Below are 24,944 nucleotides of genomic sequence, written 5' to 3'. Positions count from 1 at the left end.
GACAGCTTTACTTTTGTGTGTGTGTGTCCGTGTGTGTGTGTGTCCGTGTGTGTGTGTGTCCGTGTGTGTTTGTGTGTGTGCATGGTTGCTCTAGGTTAACTTCTCCGTCGGTGCTCTGGCCAAAGCGACGTATGACCGCATGTTCAAATGGCTCGTGGGACGCATCAACCGGACGCTGTACACATCCCTGCCTCGCCAGTACTTCATAGGAGTCCTGGACATCGCTGGATTTGAGATCTTTGAAGTAAATTGATCTATATTACAATTTTTTTTTTTTTTTAAAAAAACGTTATTATGGATCTAAAAGTGATCTTTATTTGTTATTATTATTATCTGAGATTTTCTGGATGTATGGTCAGATTCTGGTTGAATTCTGTTTGTTTCTCACCGTGTTGAATTAGCCATGCTGCAGGATGAGTGTTGCGTCCTTCACGCTTGTTCTGAACACCTGTTCCTTTTTTTGATCGCAGCTCAATAGCTTCGAGCAGCTGTGCATCAACTTCACAAATGAGAAGCTGCAACAGTTTTTCAACCACCACATGTTCATCCTGGAGCAGGAGGAGTACAAGCGTGAGGGCATTGAATGGACCTTCATCGACTTTGGGTTGGACCTTCAAGCGTGCATTGATCTCATTGAAAAGGTGAAGTGTTGTGTTTTATCCCATGTGAATCATGGATGAGTTTCATGGAGGTGTATTAGATTAACACGCTGCTCTTCCTCGTCCAGCCTCTGGGCATCATGTCCATCCTGGAAGAGGAGTGCATGTTCCCTAAAGCCTCGGACAGCAGCTTTAAAGCCAAGATGTATGACAATCATATCGGCAAGTCGCCTAATTTCCAAAAGCCACGGCCAGACAAGAAGCGCAAGTACGAGGCCCACTTTGAGCTGGTGCACTATGCTGGTGTGGTAAGTGACTTCCTCACTAACACACTGGGACATTGCTGCAGAATGTGTCCTTACACACAGAACCCAATCATTGGGACGTCCCTGTTGGTTTTCACAGGTACCGTATAACATCCTCGGCTGGCTGGAAAAAAACAAAGACCCACTGAACGAGACGGTGGTGGCGTGTTTCCGAAAGTCTTCCAACAAGCTACTGGCGGCTCTCTATGAGAACTACATTGGATCAGACTCAGGTACGATAAAAAAAATCCTGATTATAACATGTAGTCTTTTCAATTACTTCTTAAAACCCATTTTACAGACTTTCCTTTATGTGATGTCGTCTTTCTATCTCTTGGATGTTATATTACTTTCTTCTATTTATTTGTATTTAGTTGCTTTGCTTTGTCTTTGTTTTATTGTTCTTATTCTGCTTATTTTAAATTACTGATTTTATCATAGTAAATGCATATTTGCAATTAGGCCTGAATATCCTGTGTCTGCTTGGTTTCTCAAGGAACCTTGTAAACCCTGTTTTTAGATGCTAAATAAATAAAGCTATTATTTATTAGTATTATTATTAATATTAACAACATGGTCACATTATTCAATCTGCTAATCATTCAATAGCCTCCGAACCGAGGACTGGCGGCAAGGAAAAGCGGAAGAAGGCGGCCTCCTTCCAGACGGTGTCTCAGCTTCACAAGGTGAGAGTGGAACAGTCGTGTACTGATGCAGGTGAATGTAAAAGTGTTTCAGACCATGTGATCGTCTGTGGGCCTCTCTGGACAGCTGGGGTGGAGGCAGTTAAGACTTGCAGTGATGTTTAGGGCAATGATCACATGAACATCACTTTAAGTCTGTGCTGGCTCCTCTCTCCTTCACATCGAGGATTTCAAATTCCTACATTTTACATGAAGGTTCTGTTCTCATTAGGGCTGGGCAAGTTAACTCGTTTTAATCGAGTTAACTCAAGTGATGAGTTAACTCGATTGTTTATCCGCCAATTATTTTCTTTTTTCCTGTTCTGCAGCAGTCAGCAACAGACTTTCACAAAATAAAAGCCTGACTTTCACAATAAAACAATAAATAATCAAACCTGAGTTAATGCGAGATAAAATAATTAATCGAGTTAACTCAAGTGATGAGTTAACTCGATAATTAAATATTAAATATTAAATATTAAACGAGTGAACTTGCCCAGCCCTAGTTCTCATGCTTTGTAATAAATGATGATTGAATAGTAGAATTTTTAAGGAGTTTATACTGACTCAATTATCTCTCCTCTATCCAGGAAAACCTGAACAAGCTGATGACCAACCTGCGCAGCACCCAGCCCCACTTTGTTCGCTGCATCATCCCTAATGAGAGCAAAACTCCAGGTAACACACGGCACAATCACATATCATCAGGAGCTAAGTGATGCATGTGAGGCTGATGCTGGACACCTGTTCTGTGCAGGGATCATGGATCCATTCATGGTGCTGCACCAGCTTCGCTGTAACGGCGTGCTGGAAGGCATCAGGATCTGCAGGAAGGGCTTTCCAAACCGCCTCCTCTACGCTGAGTTCAAACAGCGGTAAGACGAATCAGAAAAGGCAAAACTCAATTTCATTTGATGGACAGTCAGTCTCACTGATCCCACTGTTTTCCTATATTCAGCTATCGCATCCTGAATCCACAAGCCATCCCAGAGGATAAGTTTGTTGACAGCAGGAAAGCTGCAGAGGAGCTGCTGGGCTCCCTGGATATCGACCACAGCCAGTACAAGTTTGGACACACAAAGGTAGAGGGCAGCAGCTTGTGTGTAAAACAGAACCATTTATTAATACACTGTACTTAAGAATAAGTTAGTTATACTATAAATAAGTACTAAGATCAGATTAGTCTCGATACGGGGGAAAACTTAAGGAACTCTAAAAATAAAAAATATGTACCATGTAAACCTCATATATATATATAAAGTAAAATATACTTGGCAGAATCCTACAGATTAAATTATTCATCAGTATTTAAAGAAGTTAAAGTTAACTTCTACTATTCAGGGAACAAACTGTCCTTGCAGGTGAGAGTCCATCATCATCGATCACCTCATTGTCTTCTCCATGTTAAGTAAAATGGCTGCAGACCACAGGACAGACTCTTCTGTGCTTTTTGGATCATCTCTGTTCTAACCTAGTTATCACTTTAAACAGACAGGGCAGACTGTATTTACCATCAACTCCTGTCTGACAACTGCAGACATTATGCTACATCTCTTTAGTTTATGTATTTTTACTTCATTAAAACTTTGAATGTATGTTTCCCCATTCAGAGAACTTAAATGACTGTCCCGGATTACCCAAAGCATGATGTCCGTCAATATAAATCAGAACTACTCAGAAACAACTCAATGCATATGATAAAGATTGATATCCTTAATCTTGTCAGAATCGTATGTCATTGACCTTGTCATGCAATTCCAAGGAGCTTCTGATTGACACTTGCTCCACCCCTTTCTGTGACATCGCCACCATGAAGTCATGTGATTTCAGTCACATGATGTCCATGCTAAACTATAGTAAAAGTCCTGTTGACTAGATTTTGTTAAAACAGGAAATAAACAGACTGATTAACAGAACTCTCCATATACTTTTTATGTTCTGCAAAATAATCAGAAATCATGGTTAATCATTCAGAAATTAGAAGCACTTCATGATGATATCTGTGCAAACAAGTTTGTGATCACAGTCACCCTAAAATATCCCCTCAGTTTCCATGATTTTATGCCTTTATTTCAAGTTATGTTTTGATATTTTTGCTGTCCACTTAATATTTGCTTCCGTTCGTCATGTAGGTGTTCTTCAAGGCTGGTCTGCTGGGTCACCTGGAGGAGCTGAGGGACCAGCGTTTGTCCAAAGTCCTGACGCTGATGCAGGCATCCGCTCGAGGCAAAATCATGAGGAGGTTGCTGGAGAGAATGAAGGGAAAGAGGTAAAAGACATCACATTTACATCCGTCATCCAAATCTGGAATGAATATAAACTGTCTTTGGCGGCACAGCAGAGCTCTGAGCTTTGTTCCTCACAGGAAGGTGAAGACATGAGTAGAGAAAACAGAAAGAGCTGCGGCACCAGTTGCTTCAGTGAACAGGTTCAATCGCAACACGATCGGCCGCGAGCCTTTCAGCTTGTGTTACACTATACCTCAGTGTTCACTCCCTCGCTGCAGTATGCCTGGCATGCAAGGGCAGTGTTATCGGTGTGTGCGAGGCGTGTGCTTGCCCTTGTAGGGTTACCAGGCATGTGTGTGTGGCCCCTCTGTTATTAAGGGCCCCAACTCAGGCTCACACACATACACCCGCTCTCTCAGGTCTACGGCCATACTCTCCATCCGCTCTCTCTCTCTCTAAATAAAACAATGCTGACGGTGTCCCCAGAGCCAGGTGGCGACATGTGTCAAGTCGCAGCTGCTGAGGCCCTCCCTAAAAATACAACCCTCGGCCCCCTCCCTGGACACCCACTGGCCCCTGGACCCTTTTGTCCCCGGCGCCTGTACTTCTAAGTGAGTGCATTGATGGAATATGTGGAGGGTGACAGAGGATTTAAGCCGGCCATTGGACAGAGGGTTTTAGTTTCTAAATAAACACAGACACTCACCTTTGAGAGGCACTCGACGTGGAGTCATGTCAAACATGCAACCACCCCCCCCCCCCCACCCCTCCAACTCCAGTCACCTTCCACCCTAGCGTGTGCACGCTCACTTAAACTCACGCCCTAAACACTGACAAGGAGTCCTTGACCACTCTGCTCCAGCTCCATATTTAGGTGCCGCTAGACGCCATCCTACTGAGACTAAATCAATCTAGTTACCCGTTTGGTCACAGTCATGAAACATCAAAAGCATCAGTAGGTGTATGATTTCACGTCGCATCCTTTGGTGTATGATTAGATACGTGGGAGGAGATGGGCGCAGGATCAGTGCCAATAAAATCAAGCACCAAGGAGAAGTCACTAAATAAATAAACGGGGAAGTCCAGGACAAATCTTTTTGACCTTCTTCTCTTTATGTTCTCGCTCTCAACTTCTCTTAAAGTGACACGAGGCCGACTTCGGGCACAGTACAGTTTTAAATTCGACTGATTTTAAACTCAGTTATGTTAAGATCATTTTTGTGTGTGTGTGTGTGTATGTACCTTAATATATATTGTATTAATTGTAGTTATTTTAATTTACCTTCGGTTACTTTTTGTGAACTACCCTCAACTGTTAAACAATCATCATTATTGTCAGCTAATTATCTTATTGTGATTCTTTATTTAATCCTTTTTTATACATAAATACGTTTGAGTCATTTAATAAATTATTTTCCGCTTGGATTGATCACATTATGACTCCCATGTTTTATATATATATATATATATAATAAAAACAATTGTTTTTAATTATAAAAACAACACTTATCAGGACAAATAAGTTCAAATAAATTTAACAATAACTTAATAAGTCTAAAACTTTGCATATTTCAAGTTTGTATTTGTAAAAATAAATGTATTCACTTGTTTCCTTTAAACGTCAATGATACAAATTATTCAAACTTTATTTATTTCAGTTAGTAATTGAAATACCAGGGTTCATTAATTCTACCCACTCACCATGATATGACTAACATATATTTGTTTATAGCTGTAAAAATTCAGCTGACTTAGTGGATACATATGTTTTTGTTTCATTTTTTTTTCAAATTGGTTAAGCTGTTCTAAACATGAAACCTAGCAAGTGCAGAAATAATCTCATGGCTACTCAAGTGCCCCTGTTTCGTAATCACTGATCTATTTGTCATTTTAGATTTGTGTTTAACACGACAAGAAAACATTAAGTGTAAAAAAAAAAAAAATGTCATTCTCATCATTCATCAGTGAGGCCCTGATGATCATCCAGTGGAACATCCGCGCATTTAACGCTGTCAAGCACTGGCCCTGGATGAAGCTTTTCTTCAAAATAAAGCCTCTGCTGAAGAGCGCCGCCACCGAAAAAGAGCTGGTTGCTCTGAAGGATGAGCTGGCCAAGCTGAAAGAGGCTCTGGAGAAATCCGAGGTCAAGCGTATAGAGCTGGAGGAGAAGCAGGTCAGCCTGAGCCAAGAGAAGAATGACCTCTCTCTACAGCTGCAGGCAGTAAGTGATTCAAACATTCAGCTTTTACAAACACAGATCCTGTAGAAGTGCTTGGACGCACTTACCACCTGCTGCACTTTTTGCCCCACAGGAGCAGGACAGTCTGGTTGATGCTGAGGACCGCTGTGAAATGCTCATCAAAACTAAGATCCAGCTGGAGGCCAAATTGAAAGAAATCATTGAGCGGCTGGAGGATGAGGAGGAGATGAGCTCTAATGTGCTCGGCAAGAAGCGCAAGCTGGAGGACGAGTGCGCCGAACTTAAGAAAGACATCGACGATCTGGAGACCACTCTTGCTAAAGTGGAAAAGGAGAAACATGCCACTGAGAACAAGGTGAGGAGAGTGCACAAGGAGATTAGGAGTTGCCTCTAGAGGGCGCTTAAGGTCTCTGAAAGATCTGCAGCACATTAAGTGGATTGTACGAATAAATTAATAAATGTGTCTTTACTTTCTCATCAATTGTCAATTTTGTTCTACTTATTCTGTGCAGGTGAAGAACCTGATTGAGGAAATGTCAGTTATGGACGAAACCATCCTGAAGCTGACCAAAGAGAAGAAGGCTCTGCAGGAGGCCCATCAGCAGACTCTGGACGACCTGCAGGCAGAGGAAGACAAAGTCAACTCTCTGACCAAAGCCAAGACAAAGCTGGAGCAACAAGTGGATGATGTGAGTTCATTTATTGCTTTGAAAAGTAGAGGTTGAATTTCATCAATGGAGATAACATAGTGAAAACTAACATCTTTTACCTTCCTAATGTGAATCAGCTGGAGGGCTCCCTGGAACAAGAGAAGAAACTGCGTATGGACCTGGAACGGGTCAGACGCAAGCTGGAGGGGGATCTGAAACTCTCCCAGGAGAATTTTATGGATATGGAGAACGACAAACAGCAATTCGAAGAGTTGCTGAAAAAGTGAGTCATCATATATTCACACAAAAAAATGTCATCTTGTTTTTGAGGTTGTTGTGAAGTAATGATGAAATCTTTCCCACCAGGAAAGAGTTTGAAATGAATGCAGTCAGCACCAGGGTTGAGGACGAGCAAGCCATGGTCAATCAGCTCCAGAAGAAGATAAAAGAGCTACAGGTGCAAACTCGTCTATTAACCTCCTACAGATATTAAAACGTAATTTTGACAAATTAACTGACATCAATTTCCTCCAGGCTCGTGTAGAGGAGTTGGAGGAGGAGCTGGAGGCCGACCGGGCTTGCAGGGCCAAAGTGGAGAAGCAGCGTAGTGATGTGGCTCGTGAGCTGGAGGAGCTGAGCGAGCGCCTGGAGGAGGCTGGTGGGACCACCTCAGCTCAATTAGAGATTAACAAGAAAAGAGAGGCGGATTATCTGAAGCTGCGGCGAGACCTGGAGGAGTCCATGCTTCACCACGAGACCACGACGGCCGCCCTGCGGAAGAAGCATGCCGACGGCGTGGCCGAGTTGGGGGAGCAGATCGACAGCCTGCAGCGAATCAAACAGAAGCTGGAGAAGGAGAGGGCAGAGGCCAAGATGGAGGCAGATGATCTGGCCTCCACTGTGGAGCATCTTTCAAAGGGCAAGGTAGAAAGAAGAACAAGAGAAGCAATAAGAGAATTAAAGCAGGATGGTACCCAACTAGATCCAAAATTTCAATCTCTTGTCTGCAGGCCACTTCAGAGAAGATGTGCCGCCTGTATGAAGACCAAATGAACGAGTCTAAAGCCAAGGTTGAAGAGCTCCAGAGGCAGCTCAACGACACCAGCACCCTAAGGGCCCGTGCTCAGGCTGAGAGTGGTAAACACTGTTCACTTTATTATAAATCTCACAACAGATTTCACAGATTGGTTATTAACACAGGGACTTTTTCTCCTCCTGGTGCAGCCGAGCTGGGAAGGAAGCTGGAGGAGCGAGAGTCCATGGTGTCTCAGCTCCAGAGGGCCAAGAACTCATTCAGCCAGAACGTGGAGGAACTCAAGAAGCAGCTGGAGGAGGAAAATAAGGTCAGATACCAATAAATACATCATTAGCAGTAATTCACAAGGCTAACTCGCAGAGATTCAGAGATCCTACAGTTTAGCTTACTGCTCTCCACCACCCTGATTGGTCTCTAAAGGCTAAGAACTCCCTGGCCCACGCGCTGCAGTCAACGCGCCATGACTGCGATCTCCTGCGGGAGCAGTATGATGAGGAGCTGGAGGCCAAGGCCGAGCTGCAGAGAGCTCTGTCCAAGGCCAACGTGGACGTGGCTCAGTGGAGGACTAAGTATGAAACTGATGCCATCCAGAGAACTGAGGAGCTGGAGGAGGCCAAGTGAGTGAAATGCATTTTTTGACAGAATTAAATGGTGCAGAAAGATCATTTGAAGACGTGACATTGGAATCTGTTTATCTCTCTCTAGGAAGAAGCTGGTGATACGTCTGCAGGAGGCTGAGGAGTCGGTGGAGGCATCTAATGCCAAGTGCTCCTCCCTGGAGAAAACCAAACATCGGCTCCAGACAGAGATCGAGGACCTGATGATCGACCTGGAGCGAGCTAATGCTGCAGCTGCTGCGCTCGACAAAAAGCAACGCAACTTTGACAAGGTAAGAGAAGGGAACCCACGTGTTTAAAAGTCCCGTGTTTCCCGTTGACAACTACTACATAAGTTTGCATTTACTGCCCTGAAGAAAAATAATTTGTATATTTTATATTTCCCTGGCTTAATATTACTATTTCAACTTGTTTATTACCTTTACTGAGTGTGTATTTCACTATTTCTTTTTGTTGCTGTCACATGAAAACTTTATATCTTATCTTACATCATCTCAATCTTACATTAAATAACTGTCAAAAAATGATGACGAGGTCAGGCCTCATCATCTTAAGAAAAATTAAGAAATTGAGTATTAAAATCTTCCTGAATATCCAACATTTGACCAAGCTGATCTTATCTTACCTTGTAACTCTATAAGATAGTGTACCTGACTCTATGGCAGAGTTACAGGGTCCAACTCAGTACTTGGGCTCCACCAAGTACTGAAGAAGAGATTTGATTTAAAGCTGACAATAATTGTCATGGTTCATCCAGGTGCTGGTTGAGTGGAAACAGAAGTATGAGGAGTGCCAGTCGGAGCTGGAGACCTCTCAGAAGGAGTCTCGTGGCCTGAGCACAGAGCTCTTCAAACTGAAGAACTCTTATGAGGAGAGTCTGGATCATCTGGAGACCATCAAGAGGGAGAACAAGAACCTGCAAGGTAGAGCTGAGGTTGAATTTACCAGCCGGATGGTTGTAGTGAAGACACTTTATGACTTAATGTGAAAACACAATTTTTCTCTTCTACAGAGGAGATTGCTGACCTTACTGATCAAATCAGTCAGGGAATCAAGACCATCAATGAGCTGGAGAAGATGAAGAAGAGTCTGGATGTGGAGAAAAGCGAGATCCAAGCTGCGCTGGAGGAAGCTGAAGTAAGCAGTTTGCAATGTTCCCTCACCTCCTCCTCTTGTGGTCTATGGTATATTCCTGAGTGAGGTGAATATCATCGAGTGTTTAGTGGTCCGTCTGTCTGTCTGTCTCAGGGCACTCTGGAGCATGAAGAGAGCAAAACTCTCAGGATCCAGCTGGAGTTAAACCAGATTAAGGTCGATGTTGACAGGAAGCTGGCAGAGAAGGACGAGGAACTCGACAGCCTCCGGTGAGTTGCACAGATCGCTCTTTTCATCCAGCTTCATAGCACATTGAAGATTCTTTCCCCGTTAACCACATTATTCTATTCACCTCTTCATCGCCTTCTAGTCGTAACCACCAGAGAAACCTGGACTCCATGCAGGCCACCTTGGATGCCGAGTCTAAGTCTCGCAACGAGGCAGTGCGTCTGAGGAAGAAGATGGAGGGTGACCTGAACGAGATGGAGGTGCAGCTGAGCCACGCCAACCGGCAGGCCTCAGAGTCCCAGAAACTCCTGAGGAGCCTGCAGGTTCAGATCAAGGTGAGTCCACACAGCAGACAACAGCATGCTGACCCTGCAGGTCCTATCCAATACATCTCTATTGTTACACACTTAATCAAATATCGGTGCTCTTACTTGTTTCCAGGACATTCAGATGGAGTTAGATGACACCGTTCACAAGAATGAGGAGCTGAAGGAGCAGGTGGCATTGACCGAGCGGCGAAACAACCTGCTGGCTGCCGAGGTGGAGGAGCTCAGGGCTCTGCTGGAGCAAAACGACCGTGCACGCAAGCTGGCTGAGCATGAGCTGCTGGAGGCCACCGAGAGAGTCAACCTGTTGCACTCGCAGGTAAGAAGATGTAGTTTAAACTTCAAAGCAGTCAATCACGGCATTAAAAGCAGCAGTGTAGTGGAATAGATGCTGTATATTCATAAAATAATCAACTACAAATAACAGTCTTTTACTTGAGTGATTTTGGTTTTGAAACACTGCGTAAAATATTACTGCACTTAAATAATTTTTGCATCACCATTCACTTTCATTCACAACGTTGTGTTTTCCAATAGGATGCATGGGTGGATGCATGTACTTTAAGACTCTTAATCTTAAGACCTAATTGCAGAAAAGTCAGGGAGGGAATTATCACAGTAGTCCGTGCACTGGACACCTGCTGCCTAGGGGTCTGATACAACTCAACCCTTTGCTGCATGTCTACTTTCACCATATCACACTTACTGGCATATCAATATATATCATTTAAAAAAAATGTTAAGCTTGCTCCAGGACTGTTGTGTATGTAACCAATAAACAGCCTTAGCCACCTCGAATTATTCATATGGTATGTTAGGTTCAATGGAACCCTAGCTCGTCATTTTCAACAGCTGAAAACATAAGAAACTGAAAATCTTCAAAGTCTTGAAGTCTTGCATTTTGTTCTCTGGTTGCAGAACACTGGGCTGATCAACCAGAAGAAGAAGCTGGAGAGTGATCTGTCCATTCTGTCGAATGAGGTGGACGATGTTGTTCAGGAATGCCGCAACGCAGACGAGAAGGCCAAAAAGGCCATCACTGACGTAAGACCTTGTATAAACAAAATAATAAGGATGTAAAACATCAAGAGATAAGATATTTATAAGAACTCATAACATATATAGATGTCCTGATTACCTCACATCCAAGCCAGAGGCTTGTTAATGTTTACTTTGCAGCATTCATTTCCAGTGTCCTATTAGAGGTGACTTAATGTCCCTTTAACACCGATCATCTGTATTTACAGGCGGCCATGATGGCAGAGGAGCTGAAGAAGGAGCAGGACACCAGTGCCCACCTGGAGAGGATGAAGAAAAACATGGAGCAAACCGTAAAGGACCTGCAGATGCGTCTTGACGAGGCCGAGCAGATTGCTCTCAAAGGAGGCAAGAAGCAGGTTCAGAAGCTGGAGGCCAGGGTAAGAGCTGGAATCAGTGAGTCCCACTGTTAAACCTTGCTCATTTGTAATGAGCTGATGTGTGACCGTATTTGCTGATCTCACTGGTAGGTCAAAGAACTGCAGAACGAACTGGACTCTGAGCAAAAGAAGAGCCAAGAGTATCAGAAGGGAGTTCGCAAGTATGAGCGGAGAGTCAAAGAGCTGTCGTATCAGGTAAACCACCAGTCTGCACAGAGAGCAGTACGACATATGAATGTGTTTTCAAAGAAAGAAATTGAAAAAGTTTGACTCTGGTGTTTGTGCAGGCCGAGGAAGACAAGAAGAACCTGATGCGTTTGCAGGACCTCATCGACAAGCTGCAGCTTAAATTGAAGAGTTACAAGAGGCAGGCTGAGGAAGCAGTAAGTCCACCATCACTTGTTTACGGCTGCCGCAGTTTTATACGTTGTAAAGTGAAGAGCGTGACGAGCATCCCTTTGGTTCACTGTACACTTCGATCCCTGTGTAGGAGGAGCAGGCAAACACCAACTTGTCCAAGTACAGGAAACTGCAGCACGAGGTGGACGACGCAGAGGAGAGGGCTGACATGGCCGAGACACAGGTCAACAAGTTGCGTGTCCGCACCCGTGACCAAGGCGGCAAGGTTGGTAATCCAAATGCATGCAATACATTTCACAGTATGTTGCACAATTGTACGACCTTCGGAAGAATTTATTAAAATTAGCCGACTGGCTACAGGACAAGAGCTAATCTTGGAAGAGCCTGGATGTAATCCTCTATTGAATACGACCTCACATAGCCCCCTCATGTGATCTCTGGTGTGGTCATGGGTAACTTTGTGACATTGTGTATGTGGTTGCCAGTAAACACTCCGGTCTTGTGTATTTCAGCTCGCTGAGTGATGCCACGAGGCTGCAAGCAAAGTCAGCCACCTGCAACAGATGTGCTCAGCTCTGTGAACGCCCAAATAAAGACTTTTAAATCTTTCCCTATGACTGATGTGTGTGTATGTGAAAAAGGTAGAAACCCAACAAAGGTCTAAAGAAGAATTTATTATATTATTAATTTGACAAACAGTTGTTAAATAAGGAAAATGAAGTTCAACACCAGCATTAGAGGAGGAAGGTGCAGGGTTAGAGCCTGTTACAGTAGTGGTTATAGATGAATGTCAAACTGAAACGTGAATCTTTTCTTTTTTGTTTGATTAGTCAGACAGGTGCGGACGAGATTATTTAACACAACCATGAGAGATTTTCTGCTTTCATGGTTTAGATTACACCATGAATTATCCACTGTTAATCGTTGTCCTTTTCAACAAAAAAATCCAGATGCTGTTCGGCGTTGTGTGTTGAGATATATTTGATCAAAAAGCACCACATGGTCCGAGTATTAACTGCCAGCTTAGAAGTGGTCACGTTGCCAATCATGATATAAAACTAGTTAATAAAGTCAATACATGTGAGACCCCAAATTAAAGTGGCAAAATCAAATAGTTCGCAGCATCTTCTTGATAAGATTTCACCATTTCCTACACAAAATAATGTTTGAAATCTAAGGCCTACTCGGAGCTTCACACCACATATGGCAGAACTGTGGAGAAGCAGTTCTCTGATGCTCATACAGAGGGCGCACTCTCCCACACCGTCAAAGCACAAAGCTACAACAATCAGGGAGTGTCAATGCAGTAGCTCACAACATTCTGGTTTTTCATCGACTTCCATGGCGGATGACTGGAGCGATACCAGGGGTTTACATCCATGAGAAAACACGATCAGCACTCAGGTTGTTAACACCACTGCAGTTTGCAGTGGTGTTAACAACCTGAGTGTTAAGTATGTGTTAAGTATGTTAAACAAAGCATTTATCTCAGCAAGGGATAAATGAGAAGTTTCTTGCATCAACATTGCTGCAAAAGATGAGCTGTTTAAGCATGTGCATACTCGGAGAGATTTCTTTTAAAACATGCTGAATGAAATCTAGAGAGCAAGGGAACATTTCTGGTTATCAGCTTTAAAGCAAAAGCAAAAGGCTTCAGATGTGTAAAAGGACATGTGTTTGCATCCCGTTATACATTCACATGAATCATGACTGTACACTTGTCATTAGACCTGGTTAGATCTGTACGGTTTCAGGAGAAAATATGAGGTAGCTCATTCATTTTGTACTTATCGTGGGTGTTCAATTTAAGACGCCAACTATCTGCTCAGCTCTGCAACTGCACATTCATGCCATGGACACGTCAACACAGCCGAGCTTCTTCTCAATCCAGAGTAAAGATCGAGTGGTGGCACCAAGCTATAAGAGCAATCACACAGAAAGATTGTCATTCTCTGAGATTAAGAAAAATCTGACAGAGTCCAATGATGAGGATGTTGGGCTGAAGGCTGATTCACATAAAACAGTGTCTGGAGCAATTCAAAGTGGTATCTTAACACTAGCACCTGCATAGTTTATTCTCTTTCCCAAAGCATCGCCCACAGCATGGATACAAATTCTGTACAAAATGACGGTGATTTATTCGACAAATGTGTTAAACTATAATAAACAATAAAAGCAATTTTAATCTGTGCAATGTTTTATTCTACATTTTATCCAGAGCTAAAAGCCATTGTTTTCAACAACACAAAAATAGATCAGCAAAAAGAACCTGGAAAAGAGACAAGTTGCTGTGTGAAGCTTCTGAAGCCACAGCAGAGTGGATGGGTTTTGGGTGAAAGGAGCCCCGTGTGTGTGTGTGTGATTCTGTGAGACACGTCAGCCGGCCCACCAGCTACTTAAATGTTCTGAGTAGAGCCAGAAAGCACCAATCAACAATAGCCACCTAATAAAATAGACCCACAGACAGGTTAAAAGGAAATGCTGTTCATCATCAAGACCCCTGCAAGAAAAAGTCAAATTTCATTAATGCCCCCCTCCCCACAGGTCAGGCAGTGGCACTGAGTCCACAGAGAGCCGGTGGGTAGTGGGCGACTGAGACAGCAGACTCCCTGCGACGTGTCACTGCACATCTGGCTGACAGTTCATCTGTGGACATTTCCAAACCAAGTCCATGTAAAAGGAATCTTTTTTTTTCTTTTCTAACAATTTGTTGAATCATACATATTTTTTTCATAGAATTTTGTATAGGTTATATAAAAGGCTCTATTTGAATTTCACCTAAAGCAAACATCTAACGCAGGTGTCATATCCCAAGTTCCCCCAATAGTCTGTTCTGTGTTTCTGGGACGGGCGTACAGGCTTCCTCTGAAGAAGAGCGGTAACTCGGTGAGAATTTATATCCCCCTCCCCTCTGCGATGACAGCCTCCATGCGTAGGTACAGAAAGCAAACAGGTGAGTCTTTACATCCAGAAGCACTGTCACGAAGCGTCTGGATGGCTCAGCTCAGTGGAGTCATCACCAGCTCTAGGTGTCCATGCTCCCTGTGACCCTCTGCCCTGTCCCACCCCAGAGTGCACTTGCTGGAGGTCAATCTTCTAGCAGGTCTCTGTCCAGATCCATGAAAGGCTCATCAATGTAGCTCCCTATGGCACACAGAGAAGTCCTGTCCGGGCCCAGCAGCACTGACACCGTCTCCTTCCAGTAGCTGAAGGGGATACAGGAGCTCTGAGGAGCGAGACCACAGAGGAGTTACAACAACAAAACGACTGCTTGTTCTATTATTGAGTTTTAATTACCTCCGCCAAGGAGGCTATGTTTTTATCTGCATTTGTTTGTTTTTGTTGTCACGATTACACAACTACTGGACAGATTATCACCAAACTTCAGGGAAGAACCCATTAATTGCTGGTGCTGATCCAGATCAGGCAACAGTTTAACAAAGTGAGAAGGGGCATTTTACATTTTCATTGATTTCTCAGAGAATAAGTCATGACTCTTGATTAAAAAAACACAGGAATGTTTAGGTGAATGTTGAGATTGTGCTAGATTTGGATCTGCACCGGATCGCACACTGGGGCAGATCCAAATCTAGTAAAATGAAATGTTTAAAATGTGCTTCCTGTTAAAATCAGCCAGGCTTAGCTGTGTTTCTGGATGTCTGTTGTATCAGTTCTAATGCTTATCCTGAGTAGACCATTTCACCAAAATCTAACAAATAACAGTGACTCAATTTAAGTAACCACTTGTGTTTTCACACAACATAATTGAATCACATTTTATATATGAAACATTATCAAACTTCTAAATATTGGATCAGACATGATATATATTTTTAGCCACTTGGGGACAGTAAAACAAGTAGAAACAACCTTTACATCACTTGATAAAGTTATTGGTCACATGCCACTAGTGATGCAGCTCTGATTTTCCCAGCATGCATTTATGCTAATACCCTGTCATCATGTTTTCAATGCATCATAGAAAAAGCCCTGAAGGTTAATGTAAACGATACTCACATTCTCCAGACAGGTGCTATCTTTGTCCTTGTTGAGGTAGTGGCGCTGCCAGAAGCGCAATAGGTTGTGGAAGTTGTTGAGCAGGCAGCCCGGGTACTTCTCTGCATACTCCTTCTCCCGCAAGGCGTTGAGGTAGAAGGGCAGTTTAGCCTTTCTTCTGGCCAACATCAAGACCACAAGGCTGGTGTTTAAACAGCTCACATTCTCCTGCAGGGAAAGAGGATGGGATGGATACAACACCAAACAAGACATTAGTAATTGAGTATTTAGAATAACAATCGTAGAGTTAACTTATCCATTAAGCTTCAAAGTTTTAACAACAATTTATTAATTGTGAGATGAATTATTCCTTATTCTACAACTGTTTGTGCAACAATGTGAAAGTGACACACCTGTGTGAGAGTCTGCACGTTGATGATGGTGATCAGTCTGAAGAGGAAGGTAAGTCTGCTCTCCACTTTGGCCATGTAGGACAGCAGGCAGCACTCAGACAGAACCTCCACCACTGAGGGAGGGAGCACAAAACACTCAGATCAATATAAACCCCTCTTTTAAACATTTGTTTTTTTCATTGTGGACATGAAATCGAAAACTAAATGAAAACAGATCTCTAAAATATCGAACATGTAGTTCTACCAGATTAATCCATAATTGTGTGGACATGGTCTTAAAACTCCTTGCACATTGTTGCAATGACACGCATGACACAGATGTCACCAAGACGTAATCAGTTCATCTTTGAATCTAAGTGAATGTTTGTACAAAATTTTATAAGATTTCCTCAAGCTAATCTTAAGATATCTTTTATTAATGTTTTTAGGTCATAAATCAACAGAATGCTTTGTAGAAAAGTTTCTGTGTTATCTCTTTAAAAAAACACTCATTGGTTTAGATCCTGGACAGGACTGCTTCATCTGTCAACTTAGATGAGGTTGGTCAGTAAATTCTGGAACGAGTCTCCATCTTCAAACTTTCCATCCTCAATTACCTTTGACATCCTCCGTCTCGCTCTCGAAGCGGTCCAACGAAAGGACAATGCAACGCACCAGCATGTTGGAGTCCACTAGAGAGCTGTTGATCTGCGTCAGGAAGGTCTGAAACTACAGAGAAGAAATTCAACGACTATTAGCCACATATTTAACACAGCTGTTGAAAAAAAAATGTAAGTTATATTTTGTTAGGTCAGCATATTCAATGCAAACGAAAGTTCTACCTTTTCAGGAGTGTTGACGTATTTGTTGAATCTTTTGAAGGCATCAATGTTGAACTTCATGAGCTCTCCCAGCAGATCAAAGTAGCTCTGTAGGACGTCTCGAGATGTACAGCCGCTATCGATGATGCAGAACAGGATGTGCTGTCGAGAGGAGGAAGTGAGTAACTATTTAATTAAGAGGATTTAAAATCAATGAGAGATCTGTGAAATGTCGACTGTTTGTAGAGAAACACAAGGTGGCTTCAGTATTACCTCGAGCAGTCCCCTTTTCAGAAGGAACATTTGGTCTGCATAGGAGGTGGCTCCTCTGAGAAAACTTTCCACTGCTCTTGCCTGCCAGAATCTACATGAAGAAACAGAAACATTCAGCATTTAGTCAGCTAGAAAAAGAAGAACAAGACAGACAAATGTCAATGATGCAGTCGTGAGGTGGTGAACCGAAGACAGATTTGTGATCCACTTCCTCATTACAATTAACCAACAGCGATATCTGTGCTTCGTTACATAACTGTTCCATAAGAACCTTCAACTGGAAAAACATATAAAACAACTTACAGCAAATTACGTTCAGATACCATTAAACAGAAGAGTTTCAAAGCAGAGTCATTAACGGTTTTTAATAATATCTTCCAACACTGTGCTTGTATCGATGCAGTGAAAGTTTCTGTGCCATCAGGCGACCAGAGCACACTGGACATCACTAAAGAAAAACTATTCCCTTTCAAACTTCCATTTCCTAATAATATCCCAGAAAAAAACTGTTGTTAAATTTGATAGGATTGAGAGTTTAGAGGTGTCTCTGCGATACAACAAGTTCACTCACATTCTGACAGTTTGAATCTATTATATATTTGTGCCTCTACCTTTGAATAAGATCATTTTCTTATTTCAGGCTCAGTTCTCTCTATCTTTCTCACTCTCACTAACTGTATTATCTCGTAGCAGCAGATTATCAGTGTATTTTCTTTATTAATGACATCACTGCTGCTGTCCCATAAAATTGTTCTTCACCGCCACCTCACTAACAACACTTCTTTTTTTTGTATTCACTTGTTTTCGTGATTCAGAGAAACCCATTGGTCAGCAGGAGAATATGTATACCATTTTCAGCTTTTGTGCGCACATACACTTTTAGTATGAATGCTACGCAGTTTTCTAAATGATGAACTAGGTGTTTTTGTTCATAGCAAATCCACACTGGTTTATCCAATGGTTTTATCACCAAAAGCTCTGGAATCTCGTCTTCTTTCCAAGTTCACATCTACTGTCATTTGAATGTATGGCTCATTTGATCAATATGGGAATGTTTGACTTTTCCTCACACCATATAATATCAACATCACCCCCTGCCTCTTGATCATTGGCCTATACAAATCTGACCTGAAGGACGAGTCTGGAGGCTCCCTCTTCATGACAGCGAGCAGGCGCGTGAGGAGGCCCTTCTTCCCATCACACACTAGGCTTCTGTCTGTGTTGACCAGAGCTTCCACCTCAGGGATGTTAGCCTTCATGGAAATGGCACTCAGTTCATTCAGCTCCTGGCTATTCAGCAAGAGGTACTTATTCCTGAAAGAGAAGCAACACGTTTCAAAACAAACTCAATTTAAGACGAGAAGTCGTATCTAGAAAGGGACACAAGCAAGGGTCACTTACTCATGGTGATCACTGAAACTCTGGAGTAGCCGCAAAAACTGGATTTTAAAAGAGATTTCCTGTATAATGAGAAGAAAGTGTGTTCATCTTCAAAAAGTTTCATTTTATTACTGTTCAAAAATGTCAGTTTTATTTAATATTCATACTGGACTACAATCGCAGTTCTCATTCTGGCCGTGCACCACATGATTTGAAGCAGTGTATTTCCTCCAGATCAGCTTGTCAAACAGGTTGTTGAGTCCTGGGATGAGACGGAAATCCGCCAGCATCTTGTGGACCTGAGCAGAGACGCATAACAGTGGTGAGAGAACTGCTCCCTACTTAGAGCAAACTCCAACACTTAAATCTTAGAGAGGAGGAAGTGATGTGAAGTACCTGGTTCCTCTGTCGGCCCATGAGGAGGACACACAGCACATACATCACTTCCACTTTATACATGATCTCATGGACAGTCTTCATGGACTGAGGCAGTCGATGTCTCAGGGGGCTTGTGGCCAGAGAACTCTCATCTGATGATTCTGAAAGTGAAAAGATGAGTTTAGGCAAAGTTCATAGGATTTAGGAAGGTGAGGAACTATCAGCCCAGATGACTGGTCTCACCTGTACTGCTTTGTTCCGCCTCCTCAGTGGCCATCTGCATAAGGGCGTCCAGCACCAGAGCATTGTCGAGCCATGTGTACCAGTCCTCCAGCTCCTGCAGGAAGTTGGCGCCTGTGGCCTCAGACACCTTTCTAGTGGCAAGCTTACATAACCGCTCGATGAACCCAGGGATGTTCAGCAGGGTTACTTTAGGATAAACAACATTAGATAGTTTTAAATGTATTGATCCATTTTTTGCAACGGCACACATGTTACATAGTTTGTTTGAACTCAGTGGACCAATACTTCTTTTGCACCTAAACTAGCAGGTGTACGCAAGTTTTCTGAATGCGGGGAAACCAACAAAAAATATGGTGATTAATTATTTTCCTAATGCTAGTAGGAGGTTGTCTCTCCGTTATTTTCCTAGCCATGTGTCATGTTCAACGTCAACAAATGCGATGAAAACTGAGGCCCTCCCTCACCTGATAATCACAGCGGATAGCGACCTTTATCTAACGCAGAATCATTTGACCTGGGAGTGAATGCTCATTTAATCCATTCACATTGCAGACAAAAGCCAGATGTTAGCATGCGTTAGTGGGATTTTTGTACAGTGGGAAAGGTGTTTAAGGAAACTTACCCTGATTGACCTCTGCCCGTGAGGGGATGGCGTTGCGTTTCTGCTGAGCGTTTTTAGCCAGCAGGGTGTGCTTGTCGTCATTTCCTACATCAGGTTCTGAGATGGTGACAGACAAGATGCGGCAGAAGTTGGCCAACTGTTGCTGGTCAAAGCTTTGGACCAGGCCTGATAGGTTGGGGATCCCTTCCAAATGGATCATCTCCTTAAGAATGCAAACACAAACTGTCATCGGTCTGATAGTGGATCAGAATCAGAAACAAATCCCAAGTTGAGAGATCAAGCCTGAATTTGCAACCTACTAAAACTGCAGTAGCTTATAAATATTGCATAATCAGTTTGTGGAAGGACATCAAAGAAATAATTTCACAATAAAACAAACAATACTATGAAGGTTTTTGAACCTTGTTTATCTTTCTCACGGCAGCATTGTAGCAGTGATTATTTTTAGTCAGAGTGAATTCCCTGTGATGTTTTAGTCCATTGTGATCAGACACATTGATTGATACACAGGACAAGCTGTCAGAGGTAAAAGCACTGTCTCTAGATTTTTTCCTTTGGTCAAATAAATAATCCATGCGAGGTATGCCTAAGCATACTTGTCTGGGACCTTTACAAGGAAATCAAAGGCTTGTGATCCTGGAGCTAGGTACATAAAAACTGTTACAAAGTAGAGCGTGTGTTTTTATATCCTTAATTCTCCATTACCGTAAAAGGTTTCAGAAAACACTGAATGTCTATGTAAATCACAAGTAGCACCCCTTGCACTGCTACATCTCTTATCACAAATGTAAGAGGCTTTAAAGCAGCATGATACATCTACCACAATGTTGCAGAGGTTTATGTGCCAACCAATCAACCATTAATTAATACCAATCAAACTTAATACACACGTTGTTCATAGCACCGTTCTAATCAGGCAGCGTTGTTCATTATGGGTCTTAAATACTTGAATTCTCTCATGTATAAAGTGAGGAGGTGGTGCACTGATAATACCATTGCTAAATAATACAATATCAATTTATCCTTCATAAATACTAAAGAAAAGCTCTGATGTATAAATGCTTAAGTTTGATTTGTTTTCATTTATTTGACAGGGACAGTGCTCATTAATCAGCAGGAAAATGACTGTAAATGAGCCAGAATTAGCAGCGTGCTAAATATGGACACTAGATATAATCAGTTGAGTTATTGTCATTATTTAAGAGGAGAAGTAAAAGGAGATTAGAGGGTCTTCAGCCTCCACATATATAAACACAATACAAAAAAATTGATGGAGCATCATAATACAAACATTTTGTAACATCACCAAAGTCAGGAAAAACTGTGCCCGAGTTCAAGAGAATATAAAAAGTAAGCATACAGATTGACTAAGAAGTGCACAAGTATGCCAACCAGTCTGCTAAATCAGTGTCACAAAACAGTTATAAGAGTAAGAGACACAATATTAAAGTGGTTGGTTCTGGAGTCAACAGAGCTAAATGCTCAGTCTGAGAAATATAACTGACCTTTTTGACCCCTAGAATATCTTCAATAAGGGTAGCAGTCTGTAGGAAGGTCTTCTTGTTTGTCATCAGGGTGAAGAGAAACAGAACAAAGTCGTCCCTTGCTGCCAGACTCTTCGTCACCCCCTCCGTCTATGAATTGAAAGGAGAAAAATGTGTATGTTAGTCAAATCCATTTGAGAGCTTTTGAGACCTGTATAACAACACAAACTACCTACAGGAAAAAACACATAAAGCTATATACATGTGCTTAGTTGAAGCAAGATGCAAAACACCTCTGACAATTATAAATGTAATAGGACACTTACACATATACAACAGTTGTAGAGAACACTAAGGCAGTCCTTAACCAGGTCATCATTCACTGTTACAACAGAAACAAAAGACATTAGTCTAAATTTAAATACTTTTTTTCCATACATGTCAACTTGTCAATAAAGACATATGTGATGTCAGTGCTACTTACTTTTGGGTTTTTTCTTCTGCATAGTTAGTGTGGGTCTCATCAAGATCTCCACGAGCAGCTTCAGCGACACAGACGAATGAAAATTCAATGTTATTATTTCTACTTCTTAGTACAAGTTTCTTTGCAACAACTGATTCTCCTGAGGTAACACACTTCAGTGTCTGAGTCCAACAACAACAGAGCATCAGGTATCAGGAATGTTCAACTTACATCAACTCCACCAAAGAGGTCAAAGGTGTGCGTGTTGGGGAAGGTGGATTCCTGAGCAGTCTTCCTGTCCTCTGTAACAAAAGACATGGCCTCCACGGAGAGCTGAGATGATAATACCTGACCAGAAAAACATTGCTCCCGTGTAAGTTACATCACCCAGATACCAAAGTGAAATGTGGCTAAAAGTGTTGAATGGAGAAGTGCTTTTTGTGTACCTTAAGAAAGCTGTGGGCATGGGAGAGGTCACTGTTGGGATGGCTGCTCTCGTAGAGCTTCTGCAGCACAGTAGGGATTCCATTCCACTTGGCCCGTTTATCTCTCTCCTGGAGCAAACATGTTGGGAGCTACGACAAAACAACCAGGGGCAAACTTAGAGTGTAACATACAGAGAACAAAAAAAACACTTTAATTATGTCAGTGATTCAGAAAGGTTTTAAAAAGGTAAATGTTTGCTTGTACTAGTGGATGTTAGGCTGCACTCTTGACAGAATTATCTACTTTACTTTGGCAATTTGTCACGTTTCAGTGGACTGCATGATTCAACAGAAATAAAAAGAATATTCAGTCTGCTAAACACATATATGAGGTCTATAAATTACAAAAAATATATTGTCTTTCCTCATCTTCCCTACCAGAAAACATGAATACAACTTTTGAGACAAACAAAAAGCCCCAGAGGATAGAAACACTGTGACTGCTCTTTTAAATGAGATTAGAGAAGAGTCACACACCTCAGGTTATACAGCTGATTGCTGCAATGAATACAACAGCAACTAAAAGCAGCTTCAGCAGATTTTTATTATGCCCCTGTAATAACCAACACATAGGATCATATAGTCCTGGCCTGGCTCATGGTCAGTCGGTGCTTATGTAAAGTGGAGCAAGGCCGTGAAGTGCTGCAGAAGGTTGGAGTTGACCCTGCAGCCTACTGGACCCCAGCAGTGTGATCTCATTACAGGTGTGTTGTGTCGAGTTTTACCACATTTTGATTGAACCCTTGTGGGGTGTTTTGAATTGAAGCTGCTGGAGGTCACAGAAGAGGACGTTTTCTAGATTTACCAAATTGATTTATTGACCCCACAAGTAATGAATGGATGCACGCAATTTCTGTCTGGTTGTGACAGCACTGCTCACTGTTGAAGGTCTAATAAAAAACAGTGGCAATGGCATTACTTTAGAAACTGACATAATAATACTTCAACCAAACAGAATATCAAAAATGTTAAATAGCCTAATCTTCTGAAAAGAACAAAACATGTTGTACATTCTCAGATATTGACATGTTACCGAACCTTGCGTCCACACTGGTTTACTTTAAAAGTAACAGGCTATGTTTGGCACAAAACTGGACAGAACACTAACCAAAACAAAGCAGATTGGTATCATATGATACATATTAAAGAAATGATTTCTGCTCAGTTGGAACCAGCAAAGACCCACAACATTTAATCTATTTTAACTCATCCTTAGTCAAACTTAACATTCATATGAGCGCACCTTAACCTTTAAAAATTCAAGATGCATCTTTCTGAGAACATGAGAACCTTTAATGAACACATGAACCTCTGACTGCACTAACCTCTGCTCTGCGGAGGGAGGAACCTGACTGAGGAATGTCTGGGTTTTCTGTCGTAGCTCTTGAATGTTGATGACCCCTACATCTGAACGCATTCCCTGACCTGACCATTAACATGTGTCCGCAGCAATGACTGAACAGCAGTGTATTTGGACAACTGTTGGGGTTGTAGCAGCTGAGGCATCAACACTTAACACAACATTGTTATTGGGGATATAATCCTTAAACCTGGTCTTTTCATGTTGGTGGTAGGTTTGTCTGATAAGGTTTCACTTTTTAAAAATCACCAACGAGATTGTGATTGCATTCCCCTCGAAAACTGCAAGTCAGTGGTGAAGGTAAAGTGTTGCAGAGGCACTGGAACACAATGTTTTGATGGCTTTAAAACTCCGTCGTTCCAGTCGAGGTGCAGTAAACAAACAGAAGCAGCTGAAGACAATGGCTAACATGTCAGCACTGGTGCGATGTCAACACACACACGAGTAATGTGTATTTAAAAAAAACAAAACAATAACAGCCGACGTCACCTAACGTTATATCTCTGTCCCCCGAAGATTCAGATATCGAGTAAATATTCGCTTGTGTAGAATTATAAATACACTTGCTCACAGCTGCCCTACCCTTTTATGGAAACGATAGTTATTGTGTCGTTACGTAATCACCTGAGCTGTTCAGCTGGCTTAGCTAGCTAGCTAGCTGACGATACCCTGTTCGCTAGCATGAGCTAATGTGGCTGCCGTTGATTAACACTGTGATTTAAGCGGCTCTAACACTGAACCACAGACTCACGCTGACAACACAACGCCCGATAGAAGCAACAACAACCCGTCCTTCTATATGTGCCTCGGTGCCAGCTGAACCTGGCCTTTAATGCTAAGCTAACGCAGAGCTAACAACAAAAGGCAGAACCGGAGCGGAGCTTGCCTCACACGGTTGCCGATCATGCTAACGTCGTTTGTGTTGTCAGCGAGCACACCGTGTTTCAAAGGGGCCAGAGGCGTCCAGGTGAACGGGTCGTGCTGTTTAAAACGCCCGTCGTTGTGTTAGCTAGCTGAGAAGCCCCGGCTGTCAGGAGCGGCTGCCTCTCCGGTGCAGTGCCCGGGACAGAGGCTCCGTTCTCAGGCTGCATTCCGAGCGCAAGTCCCTGGTCTCGGTGGAGCAGCCTTCGGACGAGCTGTACCGTCGCTACCCGCCTCGCTTCTCTCACCTGTGTCCCCTGGCTGAAACCCTGGCCGGTGACTTTACTGGCCGTGAACTTTGTGACGATATTGCTGCGGCAATTTCGTCGTTTTCCTCCAGTACAGGGGGACTCGGACCCCAGAAGCGTCGCCATTTTTGCC

General features: G+C 42.6%; 2 protein-coding genes across 2 annotated transcripts in view; one reads left to right on the top strand and one right to left on the bottom strand.

The window, feature by feature from the left end:
• Window positions 1–13,055, top strand: part of myh7ba (myosin, heavy chain 7B, cardiac muscle, beta a) — a 16,813-nt gene extending 3,758 nt beyond the window's left edge. Inside the window, exons 13-42 of the mRNA XM_061069280.1 lie at window positions 95–244; window positions 471–641; window positions 728–907; window positions 1,005–1,137; window positions 1,514–1,590; window positions 2,178–2,265; window positions 2,345–2,462; window positions 2,546–2,669; window positions 3,720–3,856; window positions 5,781–6,036; window positions 6,128–6,370; window positions 6,528–6,704; window positions 6,803–6,948; window positions 7,032–7,122; window positions 7,200–7,589; window positions 7,676–7,802; window positions 7,890–8,008; window positions 8,122–8,318; window positions 8,407–8,590; window positions 9,076–9,241; window positions 9,331–9,455; window positions 9,567–9,682; window positions 9,784–9,976; window positions 10,083–10,286; window positions 10,886–11,011; window positions 11,215–11,385; window positions 11,476–11,580; window positions 11,673–11,768; window positions 11,876–12,010; window positions 12,924–13,055. Coding sequence (XP_060925263.1) covers window positions 95–244; window positions 471–641; window positions 728–907; window positions 1,005–1,137; window positions 1,514–1,590; window positions 2,178–2,265; window positions 2,345–2,462; window positions 2,546–2,669; window positions 3,720–3,856; window positions 5,781–6,036; window positions 6,128–6,370; window positions 6,528–6,704; window positions 6,803–6,948; window positions 7,032–7,122; window positions 7,200–7,589; window positions 7,676–7,802; window positions 7,890–8,008; window positions 8,122–8,318; window positions 8,407–8,590; window positions 9,076–9,241; window positions 9,331–9,455; window positions 9,567–9,682; window positions 9,784–9,976; window positions 10,083–10,286; window positions 10,886–11,011; window positions 11,215–11,385; window positions 11,476–11,580; window positions 11,673–11,768; window positions 11,876–12,010; window positions 12,924–13,055 — 4,677 coding nt within the window. The remainder of the gene's footprint in view (window positions 1–94; window positions 245–470; window positions 642–727; window positions 908–1,004; window positions 1,138–1,513; window positions 1,591–2,177; window positions 2,266–2,344; window positions 2,463–2,545; window positions 2,670–3,719; window positions 3,857–5,780; window positions 6,037–6,127; window positions 6,371–6,527; window positions 6,705–6,802; window positions 6,949–7,031; window positions 7,123–7,199; window positions 7,590–7,675; window positions 7,803–7,889; window positions 8,009–8,121; window positions 8,319–8,406; window positions 8,591–9,075; window positions 9,242–9,330; window positions 9,456–9,566; window positions 9,683–9,783; window positions 9,977–10,082; window positions 10,287–10,885; window positions 11,012–11,214; window positions 11,386–11,475; window positions 11,581–11,672; window positions 11,769–11,875; window positions 12,011–12,923) is intronic.
• On the bottom strand, window positions 12,400–24,944 carry trpc4apa (transient receptor potential cation channel, subfamily C, member 4 associated protein a). Its single transcript, XM_061070386.1, has 18 exons — window positions 24,812–24,944; window positions 22,244–22,372; window positions 22,029–22,145; window positions 21,819–21,876; window positions 21,661–21,716; window positions 21,356–21,484; window positions 19,851–20,052; window positions 19,229–19,414; window positions 19,004–19,146; window positions 18,775–18,906; window positions 18,629–18,687; window positions 18,356–18,541; window positions 17,228–17,318; window positions 16,976–17,116; window positions 16,751–16,862; window positions 16,155–16,267; window positions 15,763–15,969; window positions 12,400–14,971 (listed from the first exon to the last, which is right to left on the bottom strand). The coding sequence occupies exons 1-18, from the start codon at window positions 24,935–24,937 to the stop codon at window positions 14,834–14,836; spliced, it is 2,325 nt and encodes a 774-aa protein (XP_060926369.1). The 5' UTR covers window positions 24,938–24,944; the 3' UTR covers window positions 12,400–14,833.

The sequence above is a fragment of the Limanda limanda genome, chromosome 4 (genome assembly GCF_963576545.1).
Source record: "Limanda limanda chromosome 4, fLimLim1.1, whole genome shotgun sequence".
NCBI lineage: Eukaryota > Metazoa > Chordata > Actinopteri > Pleuronectiformes > Pleuronectidae > Limanda > Limanda limanda.
Note: the sequence above shows the minus strand (reverse complement) of the source record. Positions and strands in the feature narration are given on the sequence as shown.